At 39.0% G+C, this 14,500-nt stretch overlaps 1 protein-coding gene across 1 annotated transcript; it reads left to right on the top strand.

Annotated features, from left to right (window-relative positions):
- Positions 1–508: 508 nt before the first annotated feature.
- On the top strand, positions 509–1,900 carry LOC134222713 (uncharacterized). The gene is given in 4 exon segments (XM_062701878.1): positions 509–555; positions 813–1,256; positions 1,258–1,626; positions 1,708–1,900. Coding segments are annotated over 4 exon segments (1,053 nt in total).
- The last annotated feature ends 12,600 nt before the right edge of the window (positions 1,901–14,500 follow it).

A 14,500-nucleotide genomic window follows, 5' to 3' on the forward strand; every position in this document is an offset into this window, starting at 1 on the left:
AAATTAAATCAGTTTCTTAAAGCCGTGGATAGGGTAATGCCTATCCTGGAACGGGCAAGAAACTCTCCGATGTTTGACGTGTGGATGCAAGTTATCCGCGCAAAAATAATCGGTGATGCCGATACAGTTGTAGAACTATGGTACGGAGTTGGAATGGGATGACATCAAAAATAATTTGATTACAGATTATCACGACAAGAGAGATGAAGTTTCTCCCCATATAGGCCGAACTTCCATATGGAAGAACAAGCCGCCAACTATGACGATTATTACTAAAGTGATGGTGAACCTTATTATGATGAGACATGTTATTAGGGACCTTTCACAAATTACGTAACGCTGTAGGGGGAGGGAGGGGGTCAGGCCGAGCGTTACGATCCATACAAAAAAATAAACCTTCCATACCAAAAGTATTACGTGGGGGAGGGAGGGGGTCCAAAATCATCAAATTTAGCGTTACGTAATTTTTGAAACAACCCTTATGAACATGATCCATCTCAAAAGAACGATGAATCTGGGAAATCTAAAACCAAAGATAGATTTCAGAAAATACAGGTTCAATTCAATAGAAAACAAACGTATAAGGACACCACCAGACGGAAGTTGCACAAAGTCGTATTCGAAAATAGTGCTACGATTTTAACACATTTTTTTTCTTATTCTCGTTTTAGATGATACCTAATTGGATAATTTCATCACTCTTCCTGCCCATCTGCATCATCCATTCATCCTATCCACAAATATCCAGAATCCTTAATCTAAAACCAAATCCTGGTCTCCTCACTATCGAAACTGGTAACTGTTTTATAAAGAAATGGCAACAAAACATACTTCATCGAGGAGGAATGCAGACGCATCGACAAGACGAAACTTTGTAACATCAACGACCTGATAGACTTCACTGGAGACGCTTGCTATTCGAATTTACTCAAAGGATTTTCTGCAAACTGTACCTTTACAGATCATTTTCAACCTAAAGCGGTTAAAAGAATTACTGATAACCATATAGTAATCACAGACATTCGAAATTTGGAGGTCGATTCAAACTGCGGATTGACAAAGCGGAACTTATCTGGAACATACCTAATTGAATTCCACAATTGTTCAGTGATAATAAATGGCACCCAGTACAACAATATCGAAGCCTACAACACCGAACTAACATACGTCATGCCTTTAGATGGTTTACACATCAACGAACAGACCCTAGAGATCCTGGATGATATTGATGAAATCCACATCAGAAACAGGCATCACAACATTAACCAAACAGCATACAATTTAGACATACACATCTTTAAGTATGTCGACAATTTGTTTCCTATTAAGTATCTTTACAGGCCTCCTTTGGATTTTCAAGAGAAGAAAGCAAATAAATCTTCACCAAGGAACATTCATGGAGTCTGATACCAAATCAAAGCCGTGTGAAACCAAAGTCAGTCCAACGAATGGGGACCACAGCAACAAACTACGAGCATCAGCAGTTCTCCACCCGGCAACAATACCAAGTAGGACGGATGCGAGCGTGACCATTCCTACATCAGCAGCTTGTGGCCAATGCACTTGCAACACTACGACCACATTCCATTTTAATTCTAGATCAGCAGTTATTAGGCAGGGCGATAGGTATGATATTCGGGAATGAATAAATCGATCAGTTTTGTGTTGACCGTTTAAGTAGTAAGTTGTTTTTTTTTTTTAACCTAGTCCGGGTGACAGAAACCCAAACTTATATGAGTTACCGGAACCAATTCATCCTATCCCCGACCTATCAGCCGTCATAGACAGTATCATGAACGCCCAGCAACAGCAAATATCATCAACATTAACAACAAAGCCAAGTGAGCAGAACCACAGTTATCAGAATTCCATAACCGATTGTCCACCTGACTCCAAGTAGCCAACAGTCGCATCAGCAACATGTGACCGGACCGGATAGTGTAATCATATTTCACTTAGCTAGGGACATTCCTCTTCCTTTGAATAATAAATCAACTTTAGTCTTGTTCTACAACTCGTCGCGATACGTTTACAATTTCGAAACTCCCCGACTTTTACTTTGAAATGTGAATTCCAAATTAAGTAGTGAGTAAATTTAGTGTTAGTTTTTTAAAAACTTATTTCGGCAAACACAACTCAACTGTCGGATGGCCTGAAATTAAGAAAATGCTAGAGGAATATTTTGGTGACAAAAGAGATTTAGGCACACTGGTCACAAAAATTCTCTATCTTCAGCAGAACACAAAATCGATTGAAGAATTTTTCAACGAATGCCGTGAACTTCTTTCAGATATCTCGGCAAAAATCATGCTAGATCAAGAAATGAAAAAATGTGCAAAGACCTTGACCTCCAGTTTTGAATGCATGATTCAAAATGCATTCATAGATGGAATCAACGAACCATATTCTACGCTTACTCGAGCGTCGCGACCCACAAATTTAAACGAAGCCCATCAACGTGGCAAAGTGGCCTGGCATCCATTTAGGAAAGATTGACTTCCACTCTTCTGCAGCATAGACTTTCTGAGCAAAGTATAATAGCGGGAAGATTAGGAAGGAAAGTATTTCCACATGGTAGTTCAGTCTCGCGTAGATAAAACTCTCTTCTTGATTCCATCGCATAGGCTTTCAGAGCAAGGCAACTAGCAAGAATCGAGAATCCCGAGTGAAATCTATTAGAGTTGGTCCGCTTCGGCACAAGTCTTTTGCTAATATCCCGTTGCGCGTGAAGGAAAGTCTCGTTCAGCCTATTCAACCTATTATATTCAACATAGTTTAACCTATTTCATCGGAAGAAATCCTTCATTGGCACAGTGTAGTGGAATTTTCCATTGCTCATTTTCAAATCATATTAAAATCGATACGTTTTGGAAACATCGGAACCTCGTGCCACTCAGGTGCACAAATTGCAGTCAGACAACGTGGACGACCCAAACTGCTAGATCAGCAGTTTATCCATTATAAATAACCCGAGAACGCGTGACGCGTTCTCTTTCCTTTGGCAGCTTTGGACAACCACCGGTGGTGCTGTATTGTGTTAGTATTATTAATAAAAGTGTTTTAGAGTTACTAAGTCTTTTTTAAAAAGTGAATCTATATCACGATTCCAATAAGTGGTATCAGAAGTGGGATCGTGAGGTGTTTAAAAAGTGGTAAAAATCCAGTCGCACGCGAACCTGCAACAACGTGATCATCAAACCCCTCGGATGTGGATATCATTTACGTAAGTAACTCATTTTTATTATCTTTCATAAAATAATCAACTAAACAATGCCAGAGACCAGGCAGTCAGAGATTGAGGCGCTGAAGGCTGAAATTGATCAGCTTAAGGCATTGATGACGTCGGGAAACAGTAGTAAATTTACTATCCCCGATCCCATCAAGAACCTATCGGAGTTTTCCGGTAGCAAGAAAGAATTTTCAAGCTGGCTACGGGAAGTAGACGAGTTATATGAAATGTTCAAGATAAAGGGAGCCAACGGCCAGCCCGATTCACTAAGCTCTATGTATATTAGAGCGATTAAAAATAAAATTAGAGGAGACGCTCGCGCGATTGTATGCGCAAATGGCGATCCTGATACCATTGGTGGTATCAAACAGATCCTGTTAGAACAATACGGTGATCGATTTGACTTTGCGACAAATGTGTCGACACTGTTTAACATTAAGAAAAGTGATAAAAGTCACCTGAAATTTTTCAACGAATGTAAGGAGATTAACACAAGACTAAAATCTAACTTGAATTCCAATCCCATCACAGGAAAGGAAATCATAGATATTTTAACCGTTACTAGATATCTCGATAATATCGGAGAACCTTTATCCGCTATCATTAGATTATCCAAGCCTAAAACATTAGAAGATGCATACAAGTCAGTGTGTATAAACCAGAACGCGGAAATTAGATCTAGACCCGCGAAATCTCAATTCAAAAAATTTCCCAACAAAAGCAACGGCCCCTCGACTAGCTCCCCTAAGCAGGAACAAACGGAAACACTCATAGAGATACCGACTACTGCAGACGGGGCATTTCTCATTGAGGAAGAAATTAATTTGACGACAGGTGTCACATTACGACCTGGCCTTTATGCGGCTAGAAATAATCGTGCCACTGTACACTTGTTTACTACTAGGCAAGCCAAACTGTAGAGGTTAAAACCTTTTGAGAATGAACGTTTCTTTCTCAACCAGCATGAAACTTTTCCGCAGCTTAACTTCCCTGCAGAACATTTGAATAAAGAAGAGGTTAAATGATTAGCCAAAACTCTTCGGCCCTTCAAGAGTGTTTTCTTCCATGATGGACAGAAATTGGACTTCACCCATCAAGTAAAACACAAAATAGAAACCGGTGAAAGTAGCCCCATTCACCAACGAACTTACAAGTACCCATACCATCTACGGGAGAAAGTAAATGAGCAAATTCAGAAAATGTTGGAGACTGGAATCATAAGAGAATCCTCTTCTCCATGGACTTCCCCGATCTTGGTGGTCCCAAAGAAAACGGATAATTCAGGTATAAAGAAATATCGTGTAGTTGTAGATTATAGGAAACTGAATAAATTAACGCCAGCAGATAGATATCCTATACCCGAGATCAGCGAGATTTTGGATCGCCTCGGAAAAGCACAATACTCTTCTTTACTCGATTTAGCCAACAGGTAGAGGTGGAGCCGAACGATATTCCAAAGACGGCATTCAATGTCGACAATGGAAAATACGAGTTTTTGAGAATGCCGTTCGGGTTGAAGAATGCGCCCGCGACATTCCAACGTTTAATGGATGCTGTTCTACGGAAACATCTGGGGATAAGATGTTTCGTCTATATGGACGACATCATTATCTTTTCAACTTCTTTAGATGAGTATATGAAGGACATTCAGAAAATCTTACAAACCCTTAAAAATGTTAACCTTAAGGTACAGTGCGATAAGTCTGAATTTCTTCGTAAGGAAGTAGAATTCCTTGGACACGTCGTCTCTACAGACGGGGTGAACCCGAACCACAAGAAAGTTGAGGCAATTAAAAATTGGCCTCTACCGAAAACATCAAAAGAACTAAAGTCGTTTCTCGGAACAATCTCCTACTACAGAAGATTTGTACCAGGATTTGCAAAAATTGCAAAACCAATGACTAGCCAACTTCGTGGCAAGAATAAATCAATTACTACCAATCCTGAATATGAATCTGCCTTCGCTAAGTTAAAGGATATCATGAGTACAACACTACTCTTGAGTTATCCAGACTTTAACGAACCTATTCATACTAACTACCGACGCATCAAACTATGCTATCGGCGCAGTGCTGACGCAAATGGTAGATGGACACGAAAGACCGATTGCGTACCTTTCGCGAACACTGACAAAAGCAGAGGAAAAGTATTCCGCAACTGCGAAAGAACTTTTAGCCATCTATTTCGCTGCAAAGAAATTTCGATTATATTTGTATGGTAGAAGTTTTACTATTTACACGGACCATGAGCCATTGACGAAGGAAATTAAATTAACAGATGCAACAGGACGAGTAACTCGTCAACGGTTATATCTGGAGCAATTCGATTTCCAATTGGTTTACAAGAAAGGGAAACAAAACGTGGTAGCCGATGGATTATCTCGAATACCTCGCGTGGATGAATCTGAAATTAATTTACAAACCATTTTAGAAAACGAAGTACATGAAAATGATCCTATATACGGGCCGGAAATCATAAATAAATTTAGAAATCAGCTCATCATTCATATTACCAATAATAGAAGAAAGTCCCCTCACATTTATTATTTTATCTTTTCAGGTTATAGTAGACACGTATTCCACCAGGAGGAATATACCGAAGAACAACTATTGAATATTCTTAAAGCTCATTTATCTCCAAAAATAACAAATGGAATCTTTGCCCCACCTAATATTGCAAAATTGTGCTCTAAAATTCTAGATAAACATTTCAAGTTAATACGAGTACAATTCTGCAATCTTAAGCCACCAGATCTAATTTCTAAAAAAGACCAAGACGAATTTGTTCGTAAGAGTCACAACTTTAATCATAGAAGTTGGAAACTCACATATGAAGAGATTCGTCAATCAGTCTACTTCCCAAACATGTCTTCAATTGTTAGGAAATTGCTGGGGTTGTAAATACGCTAAATATGAGCGTCATCCCTTTAAAATTCCAATCACACGTAGAATCTATGAAAGACCTTTAGAAAGTCTATTCATGGACGTCTACGTGAAAGAAAACGAAAAGTTTCTAACAATTATAGACTCCTTATTCAAATTTGCGCAAATTTACAAAATCATTAACGAAACTTCAGAAGAAATCATCGAAACGTTCATCAAGTAATTCAAAATGTTTGGCCTACCGAAACAATTAACTTGCGATCAAGCCACTTATTTCCGCAGTCAAAATTTTAAGGAATTTCTAGAAACCCATGGTGTTGCCGTTCACTACGCTAGTAGTAGCAACAGTAATAGCACCATCGAGAGGTTCCATAATACACTTTTAAAAATTTATATGGCCAACCGCAGGAAATTCGACCAGCTTTCACTTTACCAAGGACTGTCCATGACGACTGCCCTTTACACACACAAAACATGCCACGACGAATTTAGCACCGAGACAAATAGTATTTGGAAACTCGACGTCATTAGACTTACAGGACATTAACCTAACAAAACAACGTTCTATTATGACAGCAAGAGACAATATTGTATTTGAGGCTAACAAACATAATTCCAAAATTAAAATACATGTCAAAGACTATGAGGATATTGGAGATGATACGGTTTTAGTTAAGACGAAGGGAAAAGCCTCTCCTTTTAGCAACCGATATAGACTAGTAGATATCAAATAACAAAACGAAAAAACAATTACGGACGCAACAGGAATCAAAATTCATAAAAAAGATACAAAGAAGTAACAAACTGATTAAAACTGGCTTTCCGACTTCCTTACAGATTATGGCTTGGTATACTGAAGCAGACGACTCTAACGGATTTAAGACTACACGATGTAAAACAGAATCCAATCATAATGATTCCCTTAGGAGAAGCTAGGATCAGTAACAGCTTTTTCAGAATAATGCATCCGATAAACCCTACACCCATTGAATCGACAATAGATGTGTACAATAATGTAGCCCAAACCGGAAAGCTTAATCAGACCTTTTTTGAGTTATCTATCAGGAGAAAAATAGGCAGAATTAATCTGTTGTTTAATAGAATTAGGCCACAGCGAATCAAACGATGGGAATCATTAGGTAGAGCGTGGAAATACATTTCAGGAAGTCCAGACGCCGACGATCTTAAGGTCATAAACTCTTCTCTAAACTCCTTGGTAGATGAAAATAATCACCCTTATTCTTATTTACATACGAAAGATACTTTCGAACGAATGCGATTCGTTCGAACCGTTTCTCCATTTGATTTTGCTGGCGTAAACGAGAATGCGCTTCAACTTTCGTTCGAAAGCGCGTTCGTACGTAAACAAGAATATGGGTGAATAAACAAATTCAGATAAATCACTTGTTTGAGAAACGTATGAGAAACTTGACAAAAACTTTCAATTCACTATTAGATAACGAGCAGAATTTGGAAAAAGTAACATTCGATAGTTTAGACTCTTTATATTTCATATTTGAGATTGATGAATTATTATACTATTTAGAGATAATTGAAGAATCTATAACATTAGCCGGACGAAGCATCCCAAGCAGCCGCATCATCCACCCTGAAGAGCTTTCGGTTATTCGCCATACCCTCAACGATAACGGTTTTCGATTGAACTCGGTCGACGATATGTTGAACAATGCTAGCGCATACGCAGTATATAACAACGAGATGTTCATGTATATACTCAAAATACCAAAAATCAAGGATGTGCAATACAAAATTGGTTTGATTGAATTGCCAATAATTTACGAATTCGTCTAACGGCAAAATTTGATATTGAAGGACAGAACGCATTTATGTCAAAAAACCCGTGTCCAAAGATGAAAGAGCTCTCTATATGTTCCTCCAGCAACTTGGAACCGCCTACGGAGGGCATTCACCAATTAGTTTCAGGACAACACACAGCCAAATGTCATATGGAACGAATTTACGAAGCTAAAACTATTCGTAAAATCACAGAAGGCAACATCATGGTTACAGGATCCAACACTACCCTTTCATCAAATTGTTCATCCGAACGATTACTCAACGGGTCATTCCTCATACAATACTCCAATTGTACTGTGAAGCTGGACGACGAGGAGTATGCTAACTCCGACATGGAAATTCAACCATTCATCCCTTCCACAGGAATTAAGGTCAGTCCAACTATACTGATAAACAATATCCCGTTACAGCATCTGCAAGAGATGCATCTAGAACACAGAAACCAGATAGATCATCTCAACCAGGGTTGTTAATCGTTAATTTATCGTTATCGCCGATAAAGTTGATCGTGATCAACGTTATCGGTTGCTACGATAACGATGAATCAACTAAATTATTATCGTAGGTAGTTCGATAATTTAACGTAAGTTAACTCGATAATTTTGCGATAATGTGGTTACTAGATTACGCGAATAAAGTCGGTGTAAAATTTTGACAGAAGCCGAGAATGGAACCAATTGTTTGCAGCTGGTTGATCAGAGTTAATTTTGATTGAAGCGGGGCACTCTTAAATTATTGATTTATGCATGCTGCTCTACGAAACGATGAGTAGTGAGGTGCTCTGTTAGTGGTTAGCGTTTTTTTTACTATGCAGCATAGATGTCATCGGCAATATATTGGGATCCAAGTACTAGAAATTTATTTAATGCAGCGATCTGTAGTGCTGCATTCCAGACAGCACCAGTACCGAGTGAACATTCTCTCAACATATTGGTGGACTTACCTCGTCACCGATGATTTGGTTAGACTAAGGAGTTTAGTCTAAACTGTGAGTCATAAAATATTCATATAACTGGGTGCTCCGGATCTTCAAAACAGAAGTTTTGTTAATAATGAAAGATTAAACATAAGTATAGGTAGACATTAAAAATGCTCTCAGATTCTCTACTATGGAGAACTGCGACTCTGTAAGAACTTTAATGATTGAACGAAATAATGTTTTGGTCAATTCGGTGACCTCCTTGAATACCAATTTAATTCCAAGATTTAAAGGCGTTCTCGAATATTGTAAGGCGATACAATATTTTTAAAATAGATATTGCAAATCCAACTAGTGAATATTTGCACTTCAAACTGTAGTACATGTTACAGTTAACTCGATAATTATCGATAAATCAACGAATACCTACTCGATAACGATAACGTTAATTCAACGCTCATTTTATCGTCAACGAAGCATTGTCGTAAAAGTGTTATCGTTATCGAAGTTGGCGTTAAATTAACGATGATAATTTCAGAAAAATATATTAGCTCTTTTAGTGGAATGTATTCAACCGTCTTAGACGAATTAAGTACTATCCATTTAATTCCACCAGTTAATTTTCGTTATCTTTGCAGATACGTATTTCGACCACAACTGTGTGGTCGTCTTCAGTGTCTCGTACTTGACTCGACTTGCATTATTCATCGACTTGGTCGACAGTGCAAATGCGGAGGCAACTCCGGCCGTCAAAACTATGGGGGCCGTACACATATTACGTAAGCACATATGGGGGAAGGGGGGGGTTGGTCAGTATCTTACGCTCCATATAAATAAACAATCTTTTGTATGAAAAAAATCTTACAAGGGGGGGGGGGTCGAAAACCCAGAAGAATTGCTTACGTAATAAGTGTACGACCCCTATGGCTAAGAATACTGCTGTTAGATTTATTAAGACAAGGTTATCGGGGGCTGCAAGACAGGCAGTTCCTGAAAATGCAACATTGGATGAACTGATAGATGCTCTAAAGGCAAATTGCTCGTCAAAAACAACAGCCGATAATATATTGGCCAAACTTAAGAATGTTAGGCAGTCTTCTGTGGAAGACTTCTGCTCCGAAGTCGAAAAACTCACCCAAGAACTTAAATCTGTTTACATTCGTAACAGAATTCCAAACGATGTTGCGGCAGAAATGGCCACCAAAAGTGGAATAGATGCATTGATCTTAGGTGCCAAACATAACGATACTAAAATTATCCTTAAATCTGGTACGTTCACTAAGTTAAACGATGCCATACAGAAAGTTCATGAAAATGAACCTTCTTCTAGCAATGCCATATTTGTTGCCAGACGTAACGGGAGAGAAAACTTTACCAATCATGGTAACAATCACTATCGTTCGAAATATCGTGGTAACCGAGGAGGATATCGTGGCAGAGGTCGTTATATTCCTAGTAATCAAAATTATCCGCGCAACAATTGGAGACCACATGAAAGCTCATTCCATTCCACCCTTTAGGCCAACCGTTCGGGTAGCACACGCAATGAACGTGTGACATGTGCATTTCTCATGTCATCACTTTTCTTTTGAACTAAGTTTCCCATAGAATATTTTCCTATGAAATCAAATTGATTGCACAAGCATTTGATGTAAAGGAGTCCAATGACTACAGACAAGCTCTTGTTAGCACCTTCTCATTTGATGTAAAGGAGTCCAATGACTACAGACAAGCTCTTGTTAGCACCTTCTCCATTAGGCACTCCCAATTAAAACATGCTATACTCATTCTCTCACTCTCTTAATTCAAATATCGATCCAAGCTCAGATGGCTCCAGTAGATAAACTTATATTCGACAAGTTATGAACAAATCAATTACAGTTCAACCTTCAACGTGATCGTTGGTTTTTTGAGTTATCACTCTCCTATACGAGCACACAGTGTTCTATTTGTTACACGAGGACGACTTTCCAGCAGACGGGAGCCGTTAGGAAATCCTGCTAGGGGAGTAGGCGCAGTTTCACGCAACGTGGCACTCATCACGCCGCTGCACTGCAATCAGGTGCTAGGGCGCGCTAAATGCGCAAGGTATGCATAATTAGTTGATAAAAGCGAACCAGCAACGTGGCTCGCTCTCTTTCTTGGTATAGATTTCATAGTAAGTAGTCGATAAGTGAAGTGCGCGGTAATAAAGTATTTTAAAGTTTAGTTTTTAAAAACTTGTTCGTGTCAAAGAAATCCCTAACTTAGATTATGTTGATGGACCTCAGAATAACTACTGGAAGAAGTTGAGGTAACCCTACCTTGAAATCGCAACAATGTTGGAATATTGAACACACGCAGTCTCCAGAAAGACCTCATGGGAACGATGCCCACCCAAAAACACCAAAGTCAACAGAAAACCAATATCGACGAGGTTCCCATAAACCTCCAGTAGACGCCGTATCAGCAGTAAATGTGCTATTGATATGCACCATACGAATCACGATAACAGTCATACTCCATGGACGGCGCCTTCGTCGTCGTCGTCATCATCATCGTAATAATCATCTGAAAGTGGCGGCGCAACGCCAATCGCCTAAAATCCCTGGAAGCAGCAGCGAAACGACGCAACTTAGAGGTCTGAGTGGATGTCACCCGACGCCCTCAGCAGAATCGGTGCATCCGGCACCAACGAAGGAAGATTGCGCCCGGCACCAACGAAGACCCCATACAAATTGGTGCACATGGTACCACAGAAGAAGAAAATGAAATGAATAGCAAAACTTTGCAAACGGGAAGAAATATATTACTAACTTAGTCTGATACTAGAATTCATTCGGAAAGGTTATTTCTTGATTACCACTCCCGCAGTAAAAAATTGGAAGTTAGGCCTATTGAATTTAAGATTCAGTAGTGCCACCCTCACACGTCATTCACAAATCAAGTCATGGAAACAGTCGACCATCCCATTTTCTCACTATCGACTGGCTTGAATGTCACCAAACAACACATCGTACCACGAACAGATATTCATTCATTGAAGAGATTACACCACAGAATCTTGGAACATCTGGAGAACTTGAAGCTCGTAACAGCCACCCACCGCTGGAAAATAATTGGAGGATTCTCATTTACAACCGCTATGAATTTGGTTTTTTGTCGTTTACACTCTTTTAAGGCTTAGATCCCGATCAGCTACAGACCAAATCAACTACGAAATCATCCCAGTTAAACCAGAGAAGTCCATACAGGGGCATTCCGCCAATCCAGTTTATCAACCACCCTAGCTAAGGACATAACTTTCGAACCAGGAGGTTCGACATTCAGAGGGGGAGCAGTTAGCACCAAAGCACGGTCCTCCACGGGGGTACGCCGTTTGGCATAAAGCCGTTTGGCATAAAGTCGTTTGGCATAAATTAATTTGGCATAATAGTCGTTTGGCATAATAGCCGTTTGGCATAATGGTCGTTTGGCATAATTGATTAAAAACAATATATACTCAGAAAAATGACAATTTTTTTCAGAAAAGTTGTTGTTGGCATTTATGTAAGTTATAATTACAATATGATTTTCCCTTCATTTGCACATAGTCTGTTCTTTCAGTTTAGATGGCTACACTTTAATAATTGATATTTTTATCAACGATTTAGGTTCATTACAATTTCCCAGAAAACTGTCTATCGAAAACCGTACCATTTGAATCTTTTTCCCAGAATATATTTACTAATTTCGAGGAGACCATTCCTTAGAACGTATTATTCCCCAAAAAGTGTTAGTAAAAGTAATTCTATTTTATTGAATTTTTGTTCGCATCATTTTTTAAATCAAAAATTGCTCGAGATAGACGAAACACCTTTCTTTTAAATTATTGTGGCCTTTCTTTCAAATCACGCGTTTGCTCGGTGCAATGCGAAAGAGGAGGATACTCCTTCTTTTAAATTACGCAATATCTCGCGATAATAAAAAGAGCAGATGATGCCTTCTTTTAAAGCACGCGTTTGTTCGGAGCAATGTAAAAAAGAAGATCATTCCTTCTTTTAAATTACGGGATTACTCGGGATAATGCGAAAGTGTTGATGATGCTTTCTTTTGAAGCACGCGTTTTCTTGGTGCAATGCGAAAGGATAGATAATTCCTTTTTATATTACGCGATTGCTCGAGATGATGAAAAAGAGTTGATGATGCCTTCTTTTAAAGCACACGTTTGTTCGGAACAAAAAAAAATGAGAGATTACTCCTTCTTTTAAATTACGCGATTACTCGGGATAATGCAAAAGAGTTTAAGATGCCTTCTTTTGAAGCACGCGTTTGTTTGGTGCAATGCAAAAGGTGAGATCATTCCTTCTTTTAATATACCCGATTGCTCAGGATAATCCAAAAAAGTTGATGATGCCTTCCTTTGAAAGCATGCGCCTTTTTTATTATCAATATCAAGAAGTCTATGTTGAAGTCCAGCTTTAAGTTGCGTAAAGAATATGATCATTGAAAATAAGATCATTTTCATTGCGTTATGCCAAACGACCATTATGCCAAACGACTTTATGCCAAACGGCTTTATGCCAAATGACTTTATGTCAAACGGGGTAGCCCCCTTCACCACAAAGGAAACGCGACCCGGACAACACACCAGTCAGTGCACCGAATCGCCAACGTTGAGTGCTTAGGCTAGCAGAAATAGTATGTAGGTCCAAAGAGTACTTGCCAGGTAGAACCGATCGTGTGATCGATATTCATTTTCTGTTGCAACAAAGTTAGTCTTAAACCAACTGTCGTGACGAGCAGTCCCTTTTTTTAAAAACCCGAAGCCATCGGTAAGAAACTAATTTCCATTGATCTTAAAAACTATCTAGACAACTTACATATAGAACTGAAATATGCATCTTGTTCCGAGTCTAATGGACAAGTAAAGAAAATCCACTTCACAATTATTGAAAAGTCGCAGCGACAACAATTAGAAATGTGACCCACAATGTGATATCGTCCTCGATGAATGACCGTCGTCATAATCACCCTTTGGAAATGGCGGCTTAACGTGAGCCGCCGCAAATCATTGGAAGCATCATCGAGGACATATAATTGGTTTCATGTAGTTTTCAATCCAGTTTCACACCCTAAATCGTACAAGGTAATTGTTTAGGCCCCTGTGAGAGGCAAATTTAAAGTGTTTTGGGCAGCGTCCACGTGGGCTCACGATTAGAGAGACCTCGTTTGAATCAAACACCGATACCGCAATGCTCAACATGACAAATAGAAAGCACATCAAAAATATCAAAAAGCAGAAGGAGTCCTAGCATGCCGTTGGCTACACACACATTGAATTCCAACAAAACTATAAAAACTATAAACAAAAGAATAAAAACTTGGTGGAACAGCAAAATCGGGACGATCAATGGAGTCATGCAGTTACACCCGTTCCCAACTTTAAGAGCAGCGAACCTTGCAAAGAACAAACCGGATTTTTCCCAACTTCCATAAAATTTGACCAACAATTTTCATTCTCACGATTCCTAGAAAAAGATTTCAAAACACCGAACAATTATTCTCGTACTCTTCCAACCTATAGAATATGCACCAATCATCATTTCCAAATTTTCTCAAATATTGAACCGAAGGCCTTTTCTTTGACGTTCTTCTATTATAGCGATAAATTCATAAGACTCGAAATAGACA

Source organism: Armigeres subalbatus, chromosome 3 (assembly GCF_024139115.2).
Source record: "Armigeres subalbatus isolate Guangzhou_Male chromosome 3, GZ_Asu_2, whole genome shotgun sequence".
Lineage (NCBI taxonomy): Eukaryota > Metazoa > Arthropoda > Insecta > Diptera > Culicidae > Armigeres > Armigeres subalbatus.